At 43.2% G+C, this 27,945-nt stretch overlaps 1 protein-coding gene across 2 annotated transcripts; it reads right to left on the bottom strand.

Annotated features, from left to right (window-relative positions):
• Window positions 1–14: 14 nt before the first annotated feature.
• KBTBD11 (kelch repeat and BTB domain containing 11) lies at window positions 15–27,615 on the bottom strand. Of its 2 annotated transcripts, XM_036379464.1 has the most exons (4): window positions 27,252–27,615; window positions 24,869–24,971; window positions 13,138–13,266; window positions 15–12,706 (listed from the first exon to the last, which is right to left on the bottom strand). In XM_036379464.1, the coding sequence occupies exon 4, from the start codon at window positions 12,629–12,631 to the stop codon at window positions 10,865–10,867; it is 1,767 nt and encodes a 588-aa protein (XP_036235357.1). In that variant the 5' UTR covers window positions 12,632–12,706; window positions 13,138–13,266; window positions 24,869–24,971; window positions 27,252–27,615; the 3' UTR covers window positions 15–10,864. The 2 variants fall into 2 exon arrangements, with proteins under 2 accessions (XP_036235357.1, XP_036235355.1); XM_036379462.1 differs by lacking the exon at window positions 24,869–24,971.
• Between the last annotated feature and the right edge of the window lie 330 nt (window positions 27,616–27,945).

Genomic DNA, 27,945 nt, shown 5'->3' with positions numbered 1-27,945 from the left:
AACAGGGACAAAAGTAGGAACAATTTCACTTCTTTTTATTTTGGTCAGGTTCACAGGAAGAAAATATTCTGTTCACATGGAGTAAAATGTTGAAACAGTAAAATGTTGAAACAGTAAAATGCACTCCCCAGTATTAGCCAATATTCCCAAAGTCCTTTACTGATAAAAAAACCCAGACTTATTTCCAATATTTAATGGGTTGAATTACCTTTCTCTCCCTACCCACCCCCACTTTTCTCTTTGGAGAGAACTGAAGCTTTAACAGCTTTCCCCCAGTAATACATGGAATTTTACAGCAGAGCCAGAAATAAAACTAGGTCTTCTTGATATCTCTACTTCCTAATGCAAGAGCAGTAGGAACTAAGCATTCATTGCCCATAGAATTATCTGTCTTTTTTAAACTATGTGCAAACATATATGAGTCAACATGAACAGGGAACTGTTTTCCCAGGTAATCTGCACCTGTGATTTCCTCTTGCTAAGAATGCTTCACTCAAGCCCCTTTTTGCTCCCATTCTCTCCCCACCTGCCTGCCATCCACCACAGCACAGCAGTGCAGAGTCCCTGTGCAGCACTGAGGAAGATGAACTGCTGCAGTCACTCAACTGGCTCCTTTGCCTTTTTTAGTGCCCCCAGAGAGCTGGGAGAGTTCAAAGAAAGTGAACCTATTGTCTGAATCCCTTCACATTGAAACTGTGCCTGAGAAAGCCCTAGGTCTGATGAGGAGACCTACACTCCAGCTGTTTCAAACACAGTAGCAACATCAAGGGTAGCCACTGCAAATCCTGATTTTTTTACTGCCCCTTCAAAAATAACTTTTACAAGTATTTTTTTACCACATGTAAGCTGAGCTTTTTCCTTGGCTCTTGGGAATGAAGGGCAACCTTGTAATTTGAGTAAGAGGAAGCTTGGAAGTGTGCTCTCCCCAGAGTCCTACAAGGGAGTAACAACTGAGCTGCTGTGCCTCTCTTGTTTTTGGGAGAGGGAATATACAGCTTTGCTCCTTTCTGCAGGCACCAAGCCAGACAGTCTGCTCAGTGTGAGCCAGAACAAATTCTGTTCCCCATGGCCTTCCAGTTGCTGCTTACAAGAGAGTATGAGGTGAGCAGAGGCACACCTCTTCTTGCCTGGAGGCACAATGCCCCTAGCTAGCCCGGGATGAAAACGTGTTACAGGCATATGCAGTGATAGGTACTCTGACACACACCTGTACACCAACAACCTGCCCATAAATTCTGATGTAGCAATAACAGAGGTATGATGAGTTAAGTGACAGGCTGGGCTCCTTCCCATTAGTGTGTCAGCCAGCTGAGTAAGAGCCAGTGTGGGCTTTTTATGGACCAGGCTTGTCAAACATTCCATATGCACAACCATCATTCCTTTATGCTCCAACTCTGTCAAAGGCAAACCAGACTTGGACACAGACAGAATCTACATTTAAATAACATTGGATTAATTGAAGAAGCACTTAAGAAGAAGATATGAAGGAAGCTGATGATTAATTAGGGTGTTTCTCTCAATTTTTTTTTCCAGCAAGTATTTTGAAATACCCCTTCTGCTTTAGAATAGGGTGATAGAGTACTGCACCTCCAAGGTGTGTTACTGAATCACAGTCAGAATCAGCATTTGCTTTCAGTAGATACACAGGAGCAGAGAACTTCAGTAAGAATGTTAAGCAAAGAGGTTCATCTTCTCTTAATTAACCCATGGAAGTTCCTGCACCATGCTGCTCTGAACCCAGGAACTCTCTCATGGACCTGCATTATTTTGCATTTTCCTAAGAGTTTAAAATGTATTTTTAAGAAGACTCTCTGCCTGTCTAGGACTTCATTATGATCTAAAAAGAGACTGTCAATGATGGAAAAACTTTATTTGCCTTATTTGCATTCCCTAAAATTATTTTTAATCTCAGCTTTTGTTTCTCTAGTTCTAATAAAGATCCTGTGTTTTTCTTTAACTAGAAAAAATATGGGAGAGACAAATGATCCATCATTGAGGATGACAGATGTTCTTACCTGTGCAGAATAGAAAAAAATTCCTACAAATTTTCTACTGTCAGACTCTGCAATGATTTTTCACATGTGCAAAGAACTGCAAATCAGTGGGTAAGGGAACAGAATGGGATGAGACATGGAGGTGGGGATCATGATGGCACAGGAAAAAAGAACCGCCTTCATCTGTAATGGGTGAACAAGTTGTCAGTAAATTAGTCCCTGACCACTAAGATAAAGGTTTCTAAATGGTGTGGGAATTAACTTTATTCTGCTGCAGTTTGTGCTCTTACTTTATTCCTCAAAGACCTCCTAGCTGGTCAATACTTTAATCCTGCAGTTCCTTTTCTCTGTAGCTGCAGTTCTGAGGGGACTAAAAGCTCAGGTCAGCTTAATAAAAGGTGCTGAACTCTTGCCTTAAGTCTGCATTATGACTAATTTAATTGCTCAAAACTTCCTCTATTTCCTTAGGAAGTGAACAGCTCATGGTTCCATTTTGCCAAAAAGCACATGCATTAAGTCTTCCACACTTCATCTAAAAATTTAGGGCTGCATTAAGGGAAAAAATTACCAGGCTACAGAAGGAAAGTTTGCCTCCTGAGGAAAGGGGTTTCAATGATTTCCAAAAGGTAATTTTTCCAAATTCACAGATTCTCTGTGTTACCTATTGAAATGTTTGAGTAGAGAGACAAATATGTACAACCTCTAAAGGAAAAAAAAATATGAAAGAGGTAAAAAAAGAGAAGACTGCATAACAAAAATAGACAAAGGAAAAAAACAGGCAAAAAAAGAAGTACTAAAAGAAAAAAAAGGAGGATAAAAAGTCATCACCTTCAAGACTCTCCAGGTATAAGCTGCTCAGCAGGGAATTTGAGAACTGGCACTGCCAGCACAGGGAGATAGCACAGCAATGAAGGGCATGACACAAGACAGCCAGGCATGTATCATTTTCTCTCTCCTTCCCAAGGACACCACATCAGGACAGCTGTCATTCAAAGGATGCTCATTCAGCTCTTTCTGGTCACTGCTGACCACCAGCCACCTGCCAGGCAGGTGTCACTGCTGTCAGGCAGTTGTGCTCCTCTCCCTCTGCCTGAGCTTGCTCACCAGCAGCTGCTCCAGTTGGGATTTATGAGACACAGATCCTCTTCACATTCACTTTAAGAAGAGGCCTGCAGGTACTGCCACATTTATTGCTTCCCGACCTTCTTTCAGCCACGTGTTGTTATTTAGCCTAGGACTTCTTTCTTTTGACAGCTGCCTAGACAATGCAATCCTGAAACAGGAATGGGGTTTGTTTCTAGGCATAGTCCCAGCACTAATAGCTACTGATTTGAGTTTCCTTTGTCCCCACCCCTGAGAGGTACATCTGTCCTTAGGCTGTAAACTCATGTTTGATGACATGTTGTTCACTTGATAATTACTCAGTATGACATGGGAGTTCACAGCTGTATGTGACTTCCCTGTTTGCACAGTCTAGCAACTGAAGATTTGTCTTTCCAGCAACACTTCTCTGCCTTCAGGGGAATACAGGGCAACACCATCTGCTTGCAGATGTTTTTATATGAAAACTTACTGTGAATTTTGAATACATGGACACAAGTGATGCATTATACCTGGAAACAGGTAACAACAATCTGTGTGCCCAGACTGAGAGGTCTTTGAAACCCAAATCTTTTGTGCTACAATTGTTTAGTTTACCATTTCAGAACTGGAAAATTTACCATGGCAGAGGTTATTGGGCCCAGTCACGTAATTTACCAGACTACACCTGAAGCTTGAGCCTGGGGCCTAAGCATCCTGAGAGATGTAGGTGCAAAATGTTCAGTGAATCAAGCAGGAGTATAGGCTTGACATAAATTTAATTGCCGTGAAACTTCCCAATGTGTAGTTTGCAACACAGAGAAATATTAAGAGTTAAAAATGTATATTCTAGTGAAAGAGAAAAAAAAAAACCCAAAACACATTCAAGTGACTGACTGCTTGAGTCTTATTCAATCAGGACTTTTCTTTTTGTTTTCCAAAGGAGGTCCCCAGTGATTTTATAACAGACTCAAAACTCTGGGGCTGAATGGAAAAAAAAACCCGGTAATCTAAGATGTTTGGTTGAGCTATTCCAGATTTACCCTGGTTTAATCAGCAGCAGAATTTAGCTCTTCTTAAGAAAATGTAAGAAAGCTTGCATGTTGCAACAGGTAAGGAAATAACAGAAATTCCAGCAAGTGCAACCACACGTAGTCTATGAATATTGCAGTTTTTAAACAGGTCATATGGCCTCGTGACAAGCAAAATATCTGATGAGAAAATAAGTAGGAGACAAAGTAGGAATTTAAATTGTATTTGATTCTGCTTTTACTTATGCTGCTGTAAATCTACACCAGCCAAAAATCTGACATGTGGGACATAACACAGGAGAGTATCTTGGGAAAACCTACATGTAACTTCAATAAATGAATAATGCACTTCAACATACTGACAACAAAAAAGAAAAAAAGGAAATAAAAATTAAGTGGACTATATGCTAATCTGCATTTAGGAAAATGCTTTCACTGCAGAATATTTCAAGTTCCAAACACCCAGGGCACTGTGAAATGAAAATATTCCTTTTTTTGCTTAGCCTTAGAAACATTTCCTAAATATTTACCTGTCTGATAATTTGTATAATTTTGTCTTTGCTTTATAAGAAAAAAAAATATAATACCATTTACTGATTGGATGGATAACAAAGAAAAAACAACAATTACCCAGAAATCCTTAATGGGGAACATAATCTTTTTTTAAAGTATTTATTTCATTACAACATAAATTGGGAGTACATAAAAAGCTTTACCTATATATGCTTTGAAAATTAAATCAGTTACACATATAATTCACCTGAACTGTGAACAGTGTCTAAAGAATTTGCGTTCATCTGTTGAAAGTGGAAGCATCAACATTGTTATTTCATGATTTCACAGATTTGTCGAGTGTTTATTCACTAAGACTTGAAAGCAAAGCAAGAGACTCCTGCAGAAGGTAGCTTATTAAACACTGTGGTGGTTTGAGAAGCATTGCAGGTGTAAAATGGTAAGAAGTAGCAATATAATTGGTAAAAAACCTAGCCTGTTCAAGAAATATTTGAAAAAAACCTGGCCCTATAGTCATCACTGTTTGAAGTACCAAGTGTAGTTTCCCATCCCTGCTATTTGTTTCAACTGGATATACAGTAGCTACTTTTTGACTCTGAATTCATGTCTTCCCTCCTATCCCTCACTCCCATTTCTTTCCTTTGAGTAATTCATGAAAGTTAGTCTGCAAAATAGCATGCTGCTGCAGTTTAACCCCGGCCAGCAGCTCAGCCTCACACAGCCACTCACTCACTCCTCCCAGTGATTTGGGGGAGAGAATCAGAAGGGGGAAAGCAAGAAAACTCATGGGTTGAAATAAAGACAGTTTAATAACCAGCTGCACCTACAAGCAAAGCAGAACAAGGAATTCATACATTGCTTCCCATGGGCAGGTAGGTGTTCAGCCATCTCCAGGGAAGCAGTGTTCCAACACACATAGAGGTGACTTAGGAAGACAAACTCCATCACTCCAAATGTCCTCCCTTCCTTTTTCTTCCTCCATCTTTATATGCTGAGCATGACAACAAATGGTCTGCAATATCCCTGTGGTCAGTTGGGGTCAGCTGTCCCAGATGTGTCCCCCCCAAAGCTCTTGTGCACCACCAGCCTCCTTGCTGCTGAGGTGGGGTGAGGAGCAGAAAAGGCTTTGGCTCTGTGTGAGCACTGCTCAGCAACAATGAAAGCAGCTCTATTATCAGCACTGTTTTCAGCATAAATCCAAAACACAGCCCCATACCAGCTACTGTGAAGAAAATTAACTTGACCCCAGCAAAAACCAGCACTCCTGCTGATTCCTAATACCAGAGGGTTCATTCCAGCAGCTTTCAGCATTCAGTAGGCCAAACCAAATGAAACGTGTGTGATCGCATACTCCGAGCACGCAATTTTACTGAGCTTGTGTGTCAATCTCTGCTTTTAGTAGCAGTAATATGAAGTCAGAATAGTTCCAGTAACCTAGTAAATGCATGGAACTATTACAAACTTGCACTACATTACCTCAGAGTAGGAACTGAGGCAGGAAATAGGTAAAAATAGGTAAAAACATACTTTGCTACAATAGTACTCAGACTCATACTATTGCTAAAAGCTAAACAGAGCTGTTCTGCTAAACCAGTGCCAATGCACTCAGGAAAATAAAAGCAGAAAAAAGACAAATTAATAAAATGCTTTTTACTATGACTGCTCAACAGTACTACTGTTTCCCCTTCTTGTGTTTTCTTAAGTTTCCCAGGCGCAATGCTACTGGGAAAAAACAAAAAAGCCCAAAGATAGGATTCTGTCTAGATCTGGATTAATTCCAGCAGAAAACACTACATATCAGTCCAGACACAAAGCACCAGCAACACTGTTAAGTTTTGTGATAATGAAGGTTAACACATTTATGGAGCAGTCAACAGAATACATGATGTAAATCAGGAAAAGCAATAGCCACTCATGAATAGTGGTAATTGGGATACAGCACTCTGAGAGCCAATTAAACAGCACAGGAGAGGTATGGCTTTCATGTGAGTAATTTATTCTTTCATCACTTTAAATTTTACCAGGTATTTATTTACAAAGTAACTTTCTGTGGATAGAATTTACATCAGCAACTGCACATTTTTAGCCATTACTAGGGTAAGACTAACATCCTCCCCATGTTGCTTAACAGTGCCAGTTTTGATCAAACAGGATTATTCTTTTGCCAATTACTTTTTTGACTTAGTTTCAAGTGTAAACAGAATCTGTACACATGCTTTTGCTGCAATGAAGATTCTATTTTACAGAACCAGTTAGTAGATAGAAACAGTAAGCTTTAATCTGTTAATCGCATTTCTTTATTGAAATTGGGATTTAGTTTTAGGTTCAATGAAGGCTTTAGGCATTTCATTGTTAGGTACTGCAATGCCTCTTTACTAAGATGGTACCCCTGAGAAGAATCCAAATTACCTGTCTGGCTGCCCAGTACAGCATATAGAGGAGCTCACCTCAGACTGGTAACCCAAAACACAGAGCCTGTCTGCAAAAGCTTTCCAAAGAAAACACATCTGATTGTATCAACTCATACAAGATCCATGCTGAATTACCCATCCAGGAGGTGGGGCCTGCAATCTACTCAGAACTCAATGTACAGGAGCCTGTGTGTGTGAGCTTTTGGAGGATTTGCATGAAGCTCACCCCTGAGGAAGAGCTGCAGGATGTGGTTCCCATGTACCTCTCCTGAGCAGCCATCGAGGTTTGAGAACACACACACACACACACACACACACACACACGAACAGCAAGGCCCCAGTTCAGTCCTCACTAAGCTTAGGGGAATTCAAGCCTAAATTCCCTAGCAGACAACCTTGAAAACAGGGGTAGTGTAGGGAGGAAAAATTATTCCCTGAAAAATTAGGGCAACTATCTCCTGCATGTCCCATTAAAATGGGAGGACTGTAATATTCAGGGGGAAGAAAGACAGCAGGGCAGACTATGTCTCTCTAGCTTGTCTCAGATCACTCTGTGAGGATGACTACCTTGTCTAACTCAAAGAGTTTCTTTAGTCCATTGACAACCAGACAGAGGGTGGGAGATGTGGACTGAATGCTTGGAGGCTAAGAAAGCACACACAGGTCTCCATGTTCCTATGCCAAGTACACTTCAGGCTACTCTAGAGAAAAGGGCTGATTTAAAAGCAAAACACACATGCAAACACAACTTGAGGGTGGCCTGGCCTTTCAGTTTGTACCTAAATTAAACCCTATTACATCAGTGGTTTCTGGATATCCCACTTGGTAGGCAGGTGTGGAACTGCTCTGAGCAGTTCCAAATGGGTGGAGGGGAACTGCTCAGCAGCTCCACATGTCAAAGAGACAGTTGTGCTAGGTTTAAGTAAAACTAGAGGGTTCTGGAATGACAATTTCAGTCTTTAAATGCCTGAAGACTAAGTTATGGTTTTAGTACCCAAATTTGGGGGCGGGCGGGGAGGGGGGGGGGTTTCTTTGTAAAGATAGAATTGGGGGAGAAAACAATTCTCAGCAAACCTGCCTCAGGCCTACCAGGGAGGAAACAGAGGCCACAGAGTAGGAAATCTGGCTAGAAACATGCCTCTGATGTTAATCATCAGGCTGTGACTATGCAGTGTACAAAGGAAACAGAATTGATAGACAGCTACTAATGAAGCCCAGACTCTCCCCACTGACACTGTGTACACAGTGAAAGCAGGTAAGCACTTGATTCAACTTTTTAAAAAATAGAAGCTAGCAAAAACACCAACCACTGCAGGTTTCTTGAACACTTATTACTGTAGAAATGTATTTCTTCATAGTGTACAGCAATTAATATTGGAAGAAAGGATATGGTTCATTCTATCCCAAAAGTTTGTGGATTATTGTCACATCTTAAACCATGGAAACTTCCCAAAATTCATTTAGAAGCATTTTCATGGATTAGCAGAATGAAAATGCTTAATTAATAGGAATGCAAAACCTGGCTTGATACCTCACTACACTGTAGTATAAGAACTATACTACGTAAGTCTTTGAACTATGAAATTGCCTTGTATTGCAAGATAAAACAGACGTTTCCTTGTGTTCCTGGTGATGCTACTATTTCAAAATCTGGCCTAGCACTTACATCTCTAGTTTAAGTATGCATCTAAAGCCTTGCATTACACAGCTTGAAATACTTTCTACAGTTAACATAAAAATTATGCTGAAAGCAAACATGTAATTTTTCTTTCCTGCTCAAACTACAATGCTGTAATTTAATCTAGAGTCAATATTTCCAAGGATTCTCATCTGAGCATTAAATCAAATATTCTGTGAAGGATGTTAAATTCCACTGCACCAACCTGTACTGAGGCTAAGATAAATGTCACACTCTGCAGGCCTACAGCTCCTGCCTGGCTGATGCTTTAATTAGCTCACTAGGGAACGGGCTCACTTGGCTAAGAACTTTTAGGACTGGATCACTGTTTTCTATAGAATGACTAACCAGATCAGCTGCATTAAAACCCTGTGCAACAGCAATGAGAAAAAAAAACCAAACAAAAACCCAAACAATAAAGAGAAAGAAAGAAGTATCTATGAAATTCACTATTCTCTTTTGTACAGATGGTGTTTCGTAGGACAGAGCCTGCTGCCTTCCTTTGGAACTAGCAATTATGTGTAAGAATGCTAAAGTCCTGTTTAACAAAAACATCTTAATAAAACATAAAAATATCTGCTTTTTTTGATGCAAGGTCCCTATGTCTTTCTAAAATATGAATCTATACTAGAGCTTTGAGTATAAACAATTCTCTTCCACAGTCCATGCGAGTTCCATGCTGAATATTCAGCACTGAACCAGCAAAAACACAGGTTCTTTTTTCAGAAAAGGTTTCTCAGTGATTTACCATAAAGCTAAAACATTTGCCTTGCCTACTGATTTTTTTAAAATATAAAATGTATAAAATAAATGCATGTGCCCTTTTCAATATAGTCTGTCTGCGTAGACATTTCATGTTTTCCAGTTCTGAGTAACATGACAAAAAGTGTGCTCCAACTTTCCACAGGCAGGAAGAAGTTTAGTATGGTTTTGCCTCACTTGGATGCTGCCCCACAAACAGCACTCTTGGGCAGTTTAGAATCACAATGACAGCATATGCCATCAGCACGTACTGCAATTAACAAGGACTTATTGATTACAGCAATCATTAGTTCAAAATAAATAAAGCAGTCTCTCAAAAGACAGGGAAGAAACATCATGCTAGTGCACAATATAATATGTGTAGCACATTCCTATTTTCCATGTCCCCTTTTGATGGTCTTGAAAATAAGTGGGAAAGGCCTTTTGCCACAGGTTGGTTTAGGTTAACCTTCCTTGACCTGCAGTTAATTAAAGAGCATATGAAGCACAAAGTTTTTTCCCAGCTCTAGTGGCATACATGGTCATGTCAATTGGTTGCAATTTGAACAGCTTCAGTTCATTTTTAATTCAAAATTTCTGATCAAGAAAAGTAATAAAACAGTATATTTTCATACAGAAAACATTGCCTTTTTCAATTAAAGAACATATCAACATTTCATATCTACCATAAAATGCCACATTATAGAACGGTAACTTGCCTTTTTTTTTTCTTTTTTCTTTGCATTCCAAGTAAAACATGTGGCTCACATTTGTGTTACTTAAAACACAAGTTTTAAGTAATTAAGTTTGGTATCTCATCAACCTCATCTGTGGCTGAAATTCCTGGGACCAATACAGTGCCACAGCTTCCTTAAACCATCTATTGCACCAGAAATGAAAGGCTGTGATGGAGATGTTCTTCCTATACTTTTTAAACACAGGAAATAGTTGGTTTAATGCAGCTAAACTATGTTGCCAGCAATATTTATCCCTCAGTATCATCCCAGAGGGGAAAAAAACCCACAAATGACAGAAAAGGCTCCAGCCCAGATTGCAACTATGTGTAAACACACAACTAACACTAATGTCCCATTATGACACTGTTGTCAAGAATATTTTAGAAATCCAGGTTTAAAAACGTTTTTCTCAGATTGGGGAATGGCACAAACATAATCCAGAGATTATCCTTTATAGCAGCTTTTACTTTTGTGTGCTTGGCTTTTCACACAAAGCCCAGCAAACATGAGAAGAGTTACAGCTGAGTTAAAACCAGCTCAACATCTTGAGACCAGAGAGGAGGAAAGAGGAAGTCCCTTTTCTCTGCAGACACAACAGAGAAGGTCCCCTGTGTAGATGGGAGTTTGTGGATCTGCAACCCAGCTCCCCTCTCAGGAAGCCAGAGCCAGGCTGCCCACTTTACAGTGGGAGGGAGCCCTCCTGGTCCCCTGTTTTGTCCAGCCTCTCAGGCAGAGTAAGCACGAAGGGTAGGAGGACACCCTTGGCATCCAAGGGAGCTTTAAGAAGCTCCCCATCAAAGGTGCCCTTGAGCCCACCATCGGCTTCCACCTCACCGTCCTGGGCTAGGCTGAAGCGGAGGGTGCCGGTCCGGTTGACGCAGTAGATGGTGTTGCCCAAGGGGGCACAGCGGAAGGGCTGGATGGGGCCGCCGCTGGGCCGCAGGCTGGCGCACTGGCTCCAGCACTTGGCCACCGTGTTGTACCGGAAAACCTCAACGCCGCCGCTCGTGCCTGGGCCCTGCTCCCCACCGCGGCCGCTGCTCACATCAAAGCGGTAGATGAAGCTCTTGAAGGCCACCATGTCAGCAGAGCGCCGGCGGCTGCTGTTGTAAGGGCACTCCTGCCACTCGTCGCGCTTGGGGTCGTATTTGAGCAGGCGGTAGAAGAGGGAGCCGCCTGACACATAGATCTCCCCGTTGCAAGTGGTGGCCTCGTGAGCCACAGCAAAGGCACCCTTGGGCAGAGGTGCCACAGGGCTCCAGCGGTCGGCCCGTGGGTCATACCTTTCCACAGTGAAGAGGCACTCGCCCCCCACAGCATAGAGGTAACCATCCAGGGCCAGCAGCTTGAGCTGCGAGCGGGGCTGAGCCAGCGGCCGCACCTGGCTCCAAGTGTCAGTCAGGGGGTTATAGCAGAAGACCTTGTCGGAAAGGCGGGCCCTGGGTTCGCTGCCCACCGGCCCCGTCACGATGCCCCCTGCAAGGAAGAGGTAGTTGTGGAGGACACACATGGCACAGCCCTTGGCGTTGGCCTCCTCGGGCAGGCGCGTCAGCACCCTCCACTCACCGCTGCTCTCCTGGTAGTAGTGAATGAGGGAGCCGCTCTCCTCCAGCGACACCACGGAGGAGGGACTCTGTGGCCGACTGCTCTCGCGGCTCTGTGGCCGGCTGCCACCACCCGGCCGCTCGAAGGCGTCGCTGACCTCGGCCACCAGTAAGCAGGGCCGGCCGGCATCCATGCGCTGCTGCAGGATGAGGTCCCGCTCAGCGCCACTGAGGCGGCCGTAAACGCTGGGCTCCCGCAGCACTTCCAGGTAATGGTCGCTCATGAAGCGATAGGCAGCCTCCCGCAGCTCGGCCAGCCGCTGCTTCTTGGCCAGGCAGAGGAGCTGGTAGCAGTTGCCGAGGCAGAGCTGGGCGCGCATGGCCTCGGCGGCACAGTGCAGGGCACAGGGCATCTGCAGGACGCGGGCGCCGCTCACCACCTCAGCCAGGTTGTCGTGCCGCACCTCGCCCATGCGGGCCGTGTACACGTAGTCGATGAGCAGCCGCAGCGCCCCGTAGCTCACCCCCTTCACCCGCAGGACGTCCCGTGAGGCGCGGGCACGAAAATAGTCACTCTTGGCCGCCAGCACTGACTTGTGCGCCCGAATACGGCGGCCCGACACCTCGATCACGAGGTCGGGCTCCTCCGGCGGCCGGTCCCGCTGCCCCACCACCTCCTCATCCTCCTCCTCCGGCTGGCAGGCAGCGTTGTTGATCTCCCACTGGTTCTGCACCACTCGGCCGCCGGCCGCGGGCGGCTGCGGCTCGGCAGCGGCGGCGCTGAAGCAGAGGGAGGAGCTGAAGCCGCAGGGGGCGGCCGGCGTGGGCGGCGGCGGCGGGGGGGGAGCGCCGTTCGCGGCCCCGCTCTCCTCCTCCTCCGGGGCCGCGCCGCTGCCCTCCATGGAGCCGCGCTACCTGCGGCGGCGCCGCGCCTGGTCCGTGCGGAGCGCTGCCGGCCGCCGCGGCGCGGCCATCACCTGCGGGACAGACCCAACAGCGCTCAGCATCCGCGCCTTCCTCGCTCCCCCGCGGCTTCTTTCCCCCCACACCTCCCGCCTCCCAGGATTAGTATTCGGGGCCGCCGCTCTCGCAGGCGGGGCCGCCTCTGGTTTCCGGGGCTAAACCGCCGCTTCTCCTTTTGCTGGGGGATCCACCCTGCGGCTCGGCCGCCCCCCGCGTCAACTGCGCTAGCTCACCCCGAAAACCTGAGCTCTTTCGGTGGGATCGCCCCGATGAGCACCTCAACAGCCTGAAAAGCAATTTTGGTTTTCCCGTTGCTCTGCAGAAATTTTAAGCAGTCTGCAGGCACTGCAATCCTTTTCACAACCGGTCCCTACACTGCGCTGGGTGATGAGCAAAAGTCTCCTTTAAGGGCAGATACTTGGGAGTACTATCACAAAGTATTCACCTTGTGCAACTGTTTCAGTGGAAGGCTGAGGCCGCAGTCTACTCTGGAAGGCGATTCCCCACTAGCCAAATTTCATTGGCATGACCTTCAGGAAGTTCTCTTCATATCAGTGTTCCTCATGCACTCCCCCTGTTTAAAACAAAAATATTAATATTTTTAAAATCGATAGATTTTCTGTTTAGCTTGAAGTCTGGGAGCATTAAAGTTATGTCTCCCTTAATAATATATCTAGAATATCTTAAAGACACTGTAAGTATGCTAATAGTCCTATGCGTTTACGAAACACATGAAAGTATTTTTTCTGTACTCAGGACAAGAGCAATCTCACATTTGTGTAGCAGCATATGTAGCTGTAAAGCATTAGCAAGGTGTTAATTAGACTTCAAAAAGATCATGTCTTTATTTTAAGATTCTGTTAATAAAAAGTAGAAGCAAGGAAAAAAAATCACAATAGATAATTAGAACATGAAGTCTCTCATGGGAAAAGGCAGGATACAGGGAGGGCATGGCTGTAAGTAGGTTAGTCCCTGTCAGCACAATCACCACCCAGTTGTACCTTCATTTCACAAGTATAGTTTTTAGAATTTAATGAACTGCCATTTCTTTGCCTCATGTTTGTTTATTAACTTCCCAGACTTGGAACCAAGCATCAAAACTTGGTTTAAGTTTTGATGAGTGACGCATAAAAGTTGTCTGAATGTACTTAATATAATAAAGTAAGTATCTGCAGTCCTGATTCTATTTTTAAGGAGGTTATTAATTTCCATTAAAATCCCCTTTGTCAGTTTTTTCACAGTCCTCAAGGAACACTCATTTCTATGTAAAATATGCATTGTGGCTTCCTTTTAGCAGACATGATTCATTTACCCTGTTAAATTAGCATTAGGGAGATTTAACTTTTTAATATTTTTTTGTACTGAAAGCATAATTGCTAAGTGACATTGTCTGGAAATCCCCAACACAGACAGGAAATTTAGAAGCCCATACTTACAATGCAAACTTTACTAAAATGATAATATCAGTCTTTCTTCATGGTGCTTTATTTTGTGCACTTGCCTGGTAAAGGGCTTTCTACTACATTGATCACATTCAGTTAGACTGAAATCAATGCTAAGGTTTGATTTTTGGGTACTGGAGACTTTCAGGCCACAACAACAGCATTTTAAAACTTATTAGAATTTGTAGATTTCAGCAACTTTGTATTCCTCATCTGAGTGTTTAAAAATCTGGGACTTAGGAACTTTCTATGACTGTATGAACTTTGGCTAGCTTTAGTGGCAGACTTCCTGCTGTGCAAACCCAAACTCTGTAGGTCAAGCTTTACTGAGTTTTTTCAGTAAAAAACTTTACTGAGTTTTTTCAGACAAAAGGATTGGCAGTGACCTGTGCACACTCAGTGTGTCTATAGAAGATGTACTGGGCAGCATCCCTGTTGATGTGAATATGTTTTTCATCAAGCCTTAACAGTACACAGAGCAACTACTGCAACTAACAATATTCTGGCCATTCCTGACACACGTCACTTCTGACACCGCTTCTCCTAACTTCTACTTATGTACCCCCCCACAAGAAGGATTTAGTAGCTTCAGATGGTTTCAAGCTCTTGGTCATGGCTTGATTTTGCAAGTGAAACTATAAAGGAAGAATGAAAGAGAACGCTACCAAAAATTAGAAGTATGGGTGATTAAATGTGAAAAGTCAAAAACAGTAACTCTAATACTAGTAATATCTCTCTACAGTGAAATGCATTTCTTGCATTATGTCCCAAAGGAAAATCACCATTTAGAATATTCAAAGTAGTTAAAACAATAACCAGAAAAACTTATCTTTTCAACTTTCTCAGCTAATGGGAAAAGAAAAAAAAAAGTGAGATCCTCCTCAAGCACATAATCATACCTTTTCCCACATTCAAATATCTTCTTGGTTTATAAGTTTGATTTGACACATTCAAAACGTTATTGAGAAAGAAGCTTGTAACAAACATCTGTGTTAACCCACTACAATTCTCCTGAGGAATCACAAGGAGAAGGAAGGACTTGATAGCATTGCTTGCTAATGGGAAGCAACAGAATTGTGAAGAAAATTATCCTCTGGTATATCCAAAGCTAATTACCAAGAATATGCTGAATTTCATGCTGAGTATGAGAAGGACTTAAAGTACCACATACAATTAAGGCAACAAGGAACAAGGAATATGGGGATGCTGAAGACTTAGAAAAGCTGAAAGAGGGTTTGGAGGATTTTGCCAATGACAGCAATGACCAGGACAGCAAAGACCACTCCAGCAATCCCAGCACCTCTGTCTAGTTGAAAACAAAATCCAAGAATTACACAAAGATGAAACTGAAAAAACAATTCAGAGAAGTAGTGGAACCTTTCCATTATTGAGCAACATGACTGATCTGAGTTAAAAGGTCATGGATTTAGTATGAAACAGGAACATGCTGAAAGGGCCTGATGGAAATACAATACTGAACTCCTCCTCTGTTCTTTTCTTACCTACAGTGATCAAAGAGCTGTACTGCTGTTCTGGCAGACAAAATATTCAAAAAGTACAGAATTGCAGAAGATACTTGATAGCTGTGATGATTCAGAAGAATTTGACTGCCCCACGATCTCATTTGGCTTAAAAATAAACTTGGTTTTAACATTTTTTCAAAACTCACAAACAGCAAGGAAAAGGGAGCAATTTATTGAGAGTACATGGTACCTTATGGACTGAGGTCACCTTTTATACTGGGGACTTTTAAGTCAGAAGCTGAATTACTTGGTCTGAAAATGTTTTCATTATCATGGGTTTGGTCTAGGGATGATGTAATGTTAATGGACAGAGGAGCTGCCAACAAACATGAACTGTATTTACAGACTTGGCAATGACACACAATATCCTGAATGTGTGGCCCCAACCTCAAATGCTGTAAGACATTGCTCAAGTAACAGCACAGATAAGAAGGCACAGTTTTTCTGACAGAGAAACTGTAATAAAGAGCTGCAGGTAAAGTTTCCTGGCATTGCATTCATTTGGCAGTCCTTCTGATAAAATCCAATTAAATGCTTGTATTGAATTGTTCTCTCCTCGTTTTTCTAGTGCAGTGCCAATAGCCTTTGATCCAAACCTCCCCTAGCAAGACCCACTTTCTCCAGGGAATATGTGCATGTGGGAGGAATTGGGTTACTTCTCTCCAGTTCACAAATGGAAACGGCTCTGACTCAGTCTCATGGTAAATAAAAGCAGTGCTTTCTCTACCATAAACAACTCTAATTTACATAAGCAAGCTATCCTCCCCAGGAGACTTACCAGTTCAGAAATGACACACTACCATTCTGCTCCACCTTAATCCAGAAAAAATGCTTTCATAAAAATTTGGACTGCTGAACTTTTACTTCAGTAGAGAAGTCCCTTGGGATAGGGGTGTAATCTGATTGAGATGATTAAGGCATCTAAAGAGGCAGGATCATCAAAAGAGAAATAACATCCCTTATATTTATTTTAAAAACTAAACAATGACTTGAAAGTAGAACTAGCCAGGGTGAAGTGTAGGCAATGTCAAGTGTAGAGTGCTTTGTGTACTTATAAAAATAGTCTGCAACACTCCTGGTCACTGAGTAGATCTCTGAAATTTGGAAGAAAAAATGTTCTCTTTGTAGATGGGGAAAACATCTGGAGCATAAAGATGCCATTTCTCTGAAAGGAAGGTCCTGCATTACGGAGGTCCTGCATAATGGAGCCCATTACAGATTTAAACTCTAAATCTTAACCACTTGATTAACCTCCTATTTGTAAGAAAAGAATACAGTTATCTTCCAATGGGCCACCTCAATTAAAAAAATATAAAGAATAATTTTTTCTCTCCCTTTTTTACAGTTGGGTATGTTATAATCCTAGTGTCTTGCCCTGACTGCTGGATATATATATGGCTTTTATAGTATTGCTTTCACATTCATGTGCAAATGCAAATTTTGACCTCTTAAGGTGCTGTAATTTTTGACAATATGTAATAGAGGTATGAATTGGTCTTTATCTCATAACTACAAGATTTTCATACAACTACAAAGAAAAATAAACATTTAATTGCAGCTTATGACTACAGACCACACAAGAAACACATGGACAGCAGTTCCTCATCAGAAACTCAGGGGAAGAAAAGGCTGTGCATGTCTGGGCAGGGAGGAAAAGAGAGAGGAAATAAGTCATAATAAAAATATTATCAAAAGCTTGATTAAATCGATACTATAGCTAACAAATCTAAACCAAAAATATACAAGTTCTAAACAGTCATCATGACCAGAGAAAAGGTTTCTTAACTGTTATACTCATAGAGACAAACATTTTCTAAAAATGAAACTATCTTTCTGAGCTCCTTCTAGTTTGGACTCTTCAGAAATAGTTAGGGAGGAGTAGTGTCTCTTAGGAATTCTCACAACAAAAAGGAAATAACACTCCTACAAAAGAAAATCTAGGAAAGATTAAGTGCAAGTTCTCTCCAATATCCCTCAGAGAAAAGAGAAGTCTAACAAAAAAAAAGAACAGTCAGAAACAAGCTTTGAGTGATTACAATACCTTTGGGAAAAACTCCAGGGCTGATGTGGTGTTTTTATCACTAATGCACTACAGATCAAGAGATAAGTATGGCATGGCCACACCACACTGAATGTAACAAAACTTTTTCTGCAGAATTGCTGCTAATTCTACACATGGGCTCACAGCTACACTTCTAAATATGAGAGAATGTGGTCATGTCTGTGATAAACTGAAGTTTGGTTGCTTTCATCATATCTGGGCACAGCTAAGACTCCATTAAATTGACAGCAGTACCAAACATACCAGCGTGGTGCTACAGCTGAAGGGATGAATGCAGTCCTTGAATGCGTGTACTGGGAAATACAGAGTACCCACAGAGAAAATGTTACCTTGCCTCTACAGCATTTGTAGGTTTGCAATGGAACATGGTTGAATGGATGGAAGCATGTATGCTTAAGGCTTTACATTTTGGAAGTAGCATTTAAAAATCTGTGAAGACAGAGAAGAGTACCCAAGAATTTCAGAGACATAAAAAAACCCCACTTTAGTGAGAGACTTAGAACAGCACTTTGAAACCAGACAAAGGCTTACTCTGTCTCCACACTGCACACCAGCTCCCAGGCAAAAAGGTGATACCTAGCCTGGAAACCCTCTAACAGCCACACGGCTTTGGAGAAAATGTGGCTTGTGCTAGTAGCCTGGAGAACTAGTACAGCAAGCCTTAGTCAGCCTGAGAAATGCAGAGCTGACACTTCTTCAAGGCTTGGTATGTTTGCTCTGTGACTTGATGACTGTGCACAAGTGTAGGCACATGAAAATTCTGCATGCTGAAGGCTTTCTTAGGCTGGTGAAGAAACCCTAAGCAAACCAAGTGTAAGCGTAAACAAAGCAAAATATTTATGCTGCTGAGGGGGAGGAAAAAAGACAGCTAGAGCATATTGTGGTTAATTAAAGTTTAATTGATGGGGAGAGTGAAGGATGGACTCAAGGAAACCTACAGAATAAAACCCAAAAAGTGCTTTCAGCTTAGGAGGATCCTGAGTGAGAAAACTGTCAGGGTATAAATATCCAAAGACAAAGAAGTATCCCTTGTAGAAATACATATTTGTATCCTGCCATACACTTCTGTCAATACTCGATCATGGTTCATGTGGGAGGCAGGATGCTGATCTACATGGACATTTCATGCGACATGGGAAGATCCTTATTCTGATTTGATGAAAGGGATCTTGAGTATCTGCCTTGCTGGAAGGCACTTGGGAAGTGAGGGTAAATAAAATTGGACAAGAGCAGACTTGTTGATCTAGAAATCCTTTCTGACCTTAAATTCTGAAAATTACCACACACCAGGAGCACTGACTTGAAGCAAAGCATCAACTTGTGATGATTAAATACCTCATTTAAGCATTAGTGAGTAATGTACTGTAATGTGGTAATGTTGACTGCAGAAATGCTTTTCAGTATTAAATTGTATTGCCAACAAATTGCAAACATATTCAAAGTCTCTACAAACACTCTGGCAATGTTGGTGCTAACAAAGAAGGAGGAGAATATCCACTGAGAAGCCAAGTCAAGCAAACCAGCAAATTAGTTTAGAGAGATTTTTGAAAATCAAAGTAGAGTCAGCCTTGGTATTGCATTCCAGAACAGCACTTGATCTCCATAAATGTACTACACTCTGCCAACGCACCTGCCCTGTATTGCGTTTAATGCAGGAGAAGGGGCAACAATTTTGGAGGATATTAAATTCCCGCTCTAAGATAAAACTGGATTTTGCTTTTATATCATTATGGAAAGGACATACAGATTGAAGAGCCCAAAGCACCAGAAATCTGCCAAACTATGTCACCATTGTGCTTGAGAAAGACTGAATGTGAGAGGTAGCAACAGACTTCAAAGGCAAGGAAAGAGTCCCATTTTTCTGAGACTTATACCTAGGAAAAGAAAGTAAAAGAAAAACTTCTAGAGAAGGCAATAATGAAAATATTTTTTTTGTCAGACAAACTCTAGATCTAGTACTTAAGAGGAAAAAAAAAGCCCCACTTTTAAAAACTGAACAGTTTCACTGGTTTATTGACAAATTATGTAAGTGATGCTAAGAAAGGCAGAGGTCCTTTAGATTCATGATGAATGGGACCCTTCCCATTTCTGGAGCTCATATATGGTTTCTTTGCCCAGATACTTCCTCAAACTTAAGGTTTACAGTTAAAAAACTAAGGTTTAGCTGCAACTAAAAAATTCATTACAGGCAGTTTGATTTCAAGAAAAATTCCAGGTTCCTGCAGACATTGTCTCTACACAGACCTTGGGCTGGATTCAATACGGAGAGACCCGCCACAGTGCTAAACACGGCAAAGGCTGACTTTGAGGGCAGGTTTATCTGGCAGCTGGCAATGCAGCAAAGATGTAAGACCTAAGACAGCCAGATCAGATAGCAGAGCAAAGCCTCCAGCATGACAGCCCTAATCTGAAAGAAGGAATCAGCTTGCACAGACTTCTCTCTGCCATGGCAAAAATGCTGCTGGTATACTTCGCTGTTGGTTCCTATAACTGTGACCTACTAGGTTACTCACAGGAGTTTGACTTCTTTTATTTTATTTCATGAAAATCAGGCCAAGGTGGATAGACATAGGGCCATATTCCCACACAGAATTTATCTGTGGGTGGGATGTACCTCTCAGTTCTCCTGCAAGAGAGACTGATGCTGTGTGTCTCAGCTGCACAGCAATGCTGTAACCAGCTCCTGGAATGGAATCTGGAACATATCACAGGTTCTGCACACATATGCATGGGTGGGTACAATTAGATGCCAACTGATTTGGACCCTCAAAAATAAGTGCATGAGAGCTACCAAGGGCTACCCAGTAAAGACCATGGTGATGAAGTCCTTAGCTTGTGCCATCAGGGGACTTCAGTTCTTTCTTTGGGTGCCTCAGCCCAGAATCCTCTGCAAAATATACCTGAATTACTTTAAAAGACAGCAATACTGACTTTTGCTGCTACTTTGCCTTTCTGTACCATAACTAGAGCTGTGACCAAGCCCCATGGGAAACTTGTCACTACCCCTTCTTTTGCCTGACAAGACTAAAACCCCTGAATATCTACCAAGTGCCCAGACCACCAAGTCTATGAAGGTCACTCTCCTTCAGACTAAAGCAGTTACTACTTTTCAGAGAAACAATAAAAAAATGTTTTTGAGGGTGAGAAAGAAGAATCCTGGGTTCTGCTCTCTGCCAAAAACAAAGTTTCTGTATTTCTTCCCATTGCCTTTAGAGACTCAGGGCTCAGCTATATTGCCTGGAGATCTAAGCCACTCTGTCTTGTGCTGGGATTGAAAAACACTTGCACTGATCTCAAAGCAGAAATGCATGCTGCAGTCATAGGTACTTTTGCAGCAAGCCTTTACCATCAGGAGCACCTGTAAGCTGTCAGCCCAGATTTCACCAAACAATGGGAATGCTTTTAGCAGCAATGATGCAACTGGAGGGCTTAACAAAGTATTAAATGACTTTATGTAATCATTGGAATTATAAAGGGAAAGAAGAGAAAATTGAGTGTCATGCATGCTGTTCACATTAGTAGAAGCTAACACTTGCTGACCATTCTGAGACAAAAACAAAATAGGTTTCTATTAAAATACTCTTATTTTCATGGGCTGACACTTTCTGCCTTGAATGCATAGCATTTTTTACTATAATGTGAATTTCATATGCTGAGCCTGAGCGTTCCGGAAAGGTTTTCTGACACTAATTTCTCTGACTAAGCTCTACCTCTACAACAAGAATTTAGAGCAGGCAATTCAGTATCTCCCACTATAATGTTTTTTTCCATTGAATGAGGCCAACAGGTATCTAAATGAAAGGGATAGAAAAGATTGCTGGTTACCTAATCTTATTCCTGCAAGAACAGGCCAAAGAATTTTACTCCTGTACCAAGCCAGTAACTTTTGGATAAATTAGGTCAAAACGATGTTCTGTTCAGATCATTCACCTCACGTCTATTTGGTTTCTCTGTTCTGGCCAATGGCCTTGATGGAAAAGCAGGTGTCAAATAGATCATCCTGAATACCTTGAAGAAATGTACATGCTGTTTTTCACTTTGGAATTCTCTCTCCGCAGAATGATCCTTGCTCTTTCTGAAGAGACATCCAGACTGGCAACACAACCATGAAGGGTGATTATGATCACAGAACTGTCCTATCTGCTTTTGGACTTTTTGACACAGAGTAGAAGTAAATAGTGTAGTATGTCTGACTCAGTCCATGACTCAAACTTGTCATTTTCAAGTGCTACAGAATAAAGGGTTGCTAATGCATGCAGTTAAATATGCAGCATGTTCAACAGTCACAGTGCTATCCTTACATTTATTAGTTTGCAATCTGGACAGAGGTGTACAGCCAGGGCCTAGAATAAGAAGCAAGACTTTTACATCAGAATGCTGAACACAGAGAGATGCTTGGTTTTATGGTTATGATTTGGGAGCTATGAGAAGAAGCTTAGATTCAGGGATCCTGGCTTGTGGTTCTGACCATTTAGAGATTTTGATGTTTCAGTCAGAAGGCTAAACTTTGGTTGCCTCTAGAAAGATTTTAGATACACATCAGCAACATCTCAAACCAGATACTGAGGTTTTTCAGCCACTGTTATGTGAAAAGCTGCCTGATTTTGGGGGTACAAGCCTTGGCAGAAATATTGTCCAGGTATTGGACTAACAGATTCTTCCAACTCTCTTGCCTGTCTCAAAGGTCATTCACGGAGAATGACTGGTACAAACATCATCCTGAACAAAAAGAAGCAGCACCAGTGAATTTTATCACATGAACGCACATGAACAGTCTTTGCCCTCGTTTTCTAAGATCAAAATTAAAAACTTCTTGGGACACATGGCACTGACAAACTCCAAAGCTCACACAATAGACTCAAATGACATTTACTTTTGCTGTTTCTGTATGTACTGTGGAAACCAAACTTCAAACCTCAATTATCAATTGCTATTGAAGAAGTATGTTTGTGTACCGCTCACTTCCATGGCTTTGAAGAGAATGAGGCAGTTTCTAGTTGCAGGCTCCAGATAGTAGCCTGCAACTAGAAACTGCCACCTAAGCTTCACAGAGAATTTTGATCAAGCCAGAGTGTGACATGACCTTAAACCCCAACTCCACTGCAGTCAAGGACAATTCCAATTAACTTCATGAGCATCTGGATTTCTTACACTGTTGTACTGGCTTTGCATGGCAAGGTTTTTGCAGCCGTGGCAGCAGTGGCTTCTGTGAGAAGCTGCCAAAAGCTTCCCCATGTCTGACAGAGCCAGTGCCAGCCAGCTCCAGGACAGACCCTCCAGTGGCCAAGGCAGAGCCCATCAGTGATGGTAGTGGTGCCTCTGGGATGATGATAAGAGTTAAGAAGAGGAAAAAGCTACTGCACAGGAGCAAACTGCAGCCAGAGAAGACAGGAGTGAGAGTATGTGAAAGAAACAGATCTCCAGGCTCCAAGGTCAGTGCAGAAGGAGAGGGAGGAGGTGCTCCATGCACTGGAGCTGAGAGTCCCCTGTAGCCCATGGTGAGGCAACTCTGTCCCTAGAGCCCATGGAGGTTAATGGTGGAGCAGAGATCCACCTGCAGCCTGTGGAGGATCCCACACTGGAACCGGTGGATGCTGTGGATACCATAACCCTGTGGGAAGCCCACTCTGGAACAGATTTGCTGGCAGAACTTGTGACCCCACAGAGAGCCCTTGCTGAAGCAGTCTGTTCCTGAAAGACTGTACCCTATGGGAGAGACTCATGCTGAAGCAGTTTGTGAAGAACAGCAGCCCATGGGAAGGATTTATGCTGAAGAATTTTGTGGAGAACCTTCTCCCATGGTTCATCCCATCCCTCAACCTTGCTGGAACAGGTGAAGATTGTGAGGAAGAAGAAGCAACAAAGACAACATGATGAACTGACCACAATGCCCAGTCTCTCTCCCCCTGTACCACTGAGGTAGAGGGAAAGGTAAAGAATTCAAGTGTATAGTTAAGCCTGGGAAAAAGAGAAGTATGGTGGGAAGGTGTTTTTAGATTTGGGTTTATTTCTCATTATCCTACTCTGATTTCCCTAAGTCAACTTTGTTTTGCTTGTAACAGTAACTGGTAAGTGATAGCTCACTGTGCTTATCTTGACCCACGAGACTTACACTTTATTTTCTCTCCCCTGTCCAGCTCAGGAGTAAGAGAGCAGGTTTTAGTAGGCATGTGGCATCCAGCCAGGGTTAATCCACCACAACTGTACAGACAAATGTAAACGGTAGCTTTTTTTTTGAACTAAAGCAATGCAGGGAGTTGCAGTAAAAAGAAAAGATGAAAGAAAGCTACAGCATAAGAGAAAAACTCTCCCAAGAATGGATTTGTCTTTGACTGACGGAATCAGAACATTTGTTTCACTTGCCACTTCCACCGCAAAGGGCTGGCTTTTAGTTCTTTCTGTCTAACACCTCAAATATGGGTTGCAGAAATAAGAGTTCATGTCCAGAGCTTAGGCCCTGTTTTTTCAATCTACTTACAAGAAAGGGGGAAAGAGAAAAAAACAGAACTGCTTCCAAGAAGAAAAAAACAAAACTATTGTATAACTCTGACAGGTTGATAGTTTGAAATGATTCAGAAGTCCAGGAGCCTGCCAGCAGTTAGAGATCCAAAGCTGAGATGCAAAACTTACCTAGCTCCTTAAGTACTTCTGGAGGAGTCAGTGTCCAGAAAAACAACTAAGAGCTTGTGCTAATCTATGAATGCATAAATGTAAAATAACTTCAATTAATGCAAATTATGTTGTGACAGACTACATAACAGCATGGAAGCTGCTTGACCAACATATTTGTATAGAAAGATTGTGGTTTCTGGTGTGCTTCCAAGTGAGTTAAAAAGGCTGTCAATCTGTCTGTTTCACCCAGAGACAAAGCAATGGCAGCTTGTGAAACATCCCACCTGAAAAGCATTTACGTGACACATCTTTTTTCTCCCCCTGACACATGGTACAAAATCTGTAGAACCACTGGATATTTTCTCATGCTTGTTTTGCATTAAATAAACTGACTTAACCAATCATGAGTCCTGCCATCCTCACTGATGAGGTATAAGAAGAAACTTATTGGGAAGTACCAAATGTGCAGTGCAAAATAAAAACACCCAGCCAGCTCTTTTTTGCATTAACACTCAATCACCCATATACAATACTGACCCAGTCTTGTAATCCTTCTGAAGCCAAAACTGCCAGTTAGCATCCAAGGAGCATTTTAGGATGAAGAAAAGGGTGCAGCATTGCCAATCAATTGGTCCTGATCCTGCAGAGAGTTACACACAGATTTAAACACTCTGTTCACGGGACTAACCCCACTGGCAATGCCAACATCTGCAGTGTAAACTGAGTGCTTGTTTAACTAACTGCAGGAGGAAGGCAAAAATCTCTGTTGATTCCCTGCGTTGTCACATGGTGAAGAGTTCTGGCACAGGGAATCGGGCAGGAATGTATGGCCCAGGCTAGGGAAAGAGCAGGGTGCCCTCCTGCTCAATGAGAGCTCAGTCACACATCAGGTTAAACTGGTTGTCAAATCCTGAACTGCTATAAAGTAATTCTTCTCCAATGAAAGGAACTAATCATGCCTGTTCTCAGACAAAACAACACTGAGACCAAACATGAAGCAGAAACAATAGATGATGACAATGTCACTGAAAAATAAAATGCCAAGAGTAAAAATGTCATGTTCTGAGAAGGCTAATGAGATAAAATACAATGAAAATGAGCTCATTTTTAAATGGGTATTTTCAAGGATGTGAAGTGGCATAAAATGACTTCCCTGCTTCTGTTCAGAGGCAAGAAACAGAGTCCCAACTGCAATGCTGTATAGTGTCAGTAGGGATAAACAGAAAAATCCCTGCAAAATCCACAAAGGATCCTACCAAGAAAAAAAAAAATTGAAACAAAGTTTAATTCTACCTTAAAAGAAATTGCAGGATTTCCTTTGATGTTTTATTATACCCTTCTTTAGCAGTCAGCTGCCCCTAATATCCTCTTGCAACAGGATACCACAGGATGCTGAAACCCCTGGTAAGTAGGATCTGGATGCAGTCATGCAGTCATCTCACCACATCGTCGTCTCTATGGTAACCTAGGCCAGCCCTAAATACTATAATCCTGCCTTACTATAGTAAAGCCAGTTAATGACTTTAATTGAATGTTCCTGCCAAATAATGGCGTTCTAATATTTAATGACATTTCAAGTCTGTCCATCTCTTTGGACTATTTGTTATATTGAAAAGCGATGCAAACACAGCTTTTGTAAAAGAAAGGAAGCTACTACAGATTTCAGCCTTTTGACATTATCAAGGTGCAGTCCTGCAAACTCCAGCTTCCAAGTGGCACCACTGACTTCAGTGGCTCCACTGCCAGGAGCGAGTCCTGCAGAGCACAGAGGAGCTGGGGCAGGCACAGGAGCAGTCCTTGGCTCTTGGCAGGTTCTCATCAGACAGTGCCATTAGCAGTGGATGACCAGAGCATCTCACTGGCATGCTCTGGATGTCCTAATTAAAGAGTGAATAAATGCTGTGTGATGGGTCCTGGGAAGAGGAGAATGCAGAACAAGTAGGATGGGCCAAGCAGTTAAACAAGGGAGGAAATATTGCTTTGTCAATACGACTGACAATTTAATTATTATTTTCCACGAATATTCCACTTAATTCCTTTTTGGGAGACAGATGGTTAAGTCCCTGGAAAACAGAGAAGCTCTTTTGCTCCTCAGATCCCACAGAAAGATTGTTCTATTTTATTGCTATTCTATTTTTTTTTATTGCCCTACTTTTTTCCCTAGCTTTTTGCTCCAGTTTTCTATTGCTTGGTTTAATTGCTGTGGGAAAGCTTTACAAAATATTATTATTTCTAGAGGGTTTTATTTTTTCCTGATGGGTGAAAAAAGTTGGCTATAGGATTTAATACAATCATTTTCTGTGCTATGTGTAAGTTTGGGTTCAGAAGTCTGCTTTTTGTTGCTTTAAATCACCAGACATAAAATTCTACCTACTGAAATTCAGTACAAGTTTTTTTTGAAGCATCTTCCACCCTGCCAAATCCTGCACGCGTATGTTCACTCAGGGCTTGCGCGTGCTTTTAGCAGGATGGGGTAGCACGCCATGAAGAATTTATAGCGGGAAGCAATCTCCTGCTGTTACACATCCCTAAACGTTAGTGTAGAGTCATTTAGATTTTTAATAGGTCAGCAGGATAAAAAATAAAATAAAATAAAATAAAATAAAATAAAATAAAATAAAATAAAATAAAATAAAATAAAATAAAATAAAATAGGCAGGCATCAGGGCTGGCTGCTCTGCGACATATGGAGAAGGGATGTGGGGATATGCCCGGCCTCCCCGCTGCCCAGAGGAGGTGGATTAAGGGGGCCAGAGAAAAGAAACACGATTAAACCTGACAGTGCTCCAGCAACCCCTCTCACACACACGCGGCCACCGTGGCTCCACGTCGTGGTCCTTACCGCAGATATCGGCAGACACCGGCACCAGCCCTCCCCGCGCCCCCGGCCCCGCTCCCGTCCCGCTGCCTCCCCGCTCACCTTTCGGCCGACGAGCCCCGCGCCGCTCCGGGGCAGCTCCCGCAGCGCAGCGGCCCCGCCGCCCGGCCAGGCAGCGGAGCGGGAGGCGGCTGCGAGCGGCGCCGCGGTGCCAGGCGAAGCAAATGGCTGAAGCGCAGGGGCCGGGCTGGCGGAGGGGCCGGGCGGGCGCGGGGCCGCGCTCGGCCCCTTTGTTCGCCTGGCAGGCGGAGGGAGGAGCGGGCACGGACCTGTTGCTGCTGGCGGCGGCTGCCGGCGAGGGGCAGCGGCCGAGCCGGGAGCGCCGCGGGCTGCCCGCGCTGCCCCCCGGGGCTGAGGCGGGGCGGGCGGCAGAGCGGCCCCACCTGCCCGCGCTGAGGGGAAACTCCCCCCGTGTGGCGCCGGGCGGGGAGCGCCGGGTCCTCCCTGCCTCAGCTCCGGGCGGGGCCGGGGAGCCGTGCCGGGGGTAAGTGGGGCGGCGCCGCCGCTCCCCTGCGTGAGGCAGGGCCGGGGGCTTTGCCGCAGGAGCCGCAGCGCCCCGGCTGGAACCCCGCGGGCCCCGGCACCGCCCGCTCGCTGCGCGGGGCGGCGGGGACGCTGCCCGGGTTGTTCAGGTGGCTGCCGGCGCAGGTCCCATTCTCTCCTGCGCCTCAAAGCTGAGAACCCTCATCAGGATTCCCAGAATTAGACCCGCTTTTCAGTTTCTTAAAAACCATTT

The sequence above is a fragment of the Molothrus ater genome, chromosome 3 (assembly GCF_012460135.2).
Source record: "Molothrus ater isolate BHLD 08-10-18 breed brown headed cowbird chromosome 3, BPBGC_Mater_1.1, whole genome shotgun sequence".
Classification (NCBI taxonomy): Eukaryota; Metazoa; Chordata; class Aves; order Passeriformes; family Icteridae; genus Molothrus; species Molothrus ater.
Note: the sequence above shows the minus strand (reverse complement) of the source record. Positions and strands in the feature narration are given on the sequence as shown.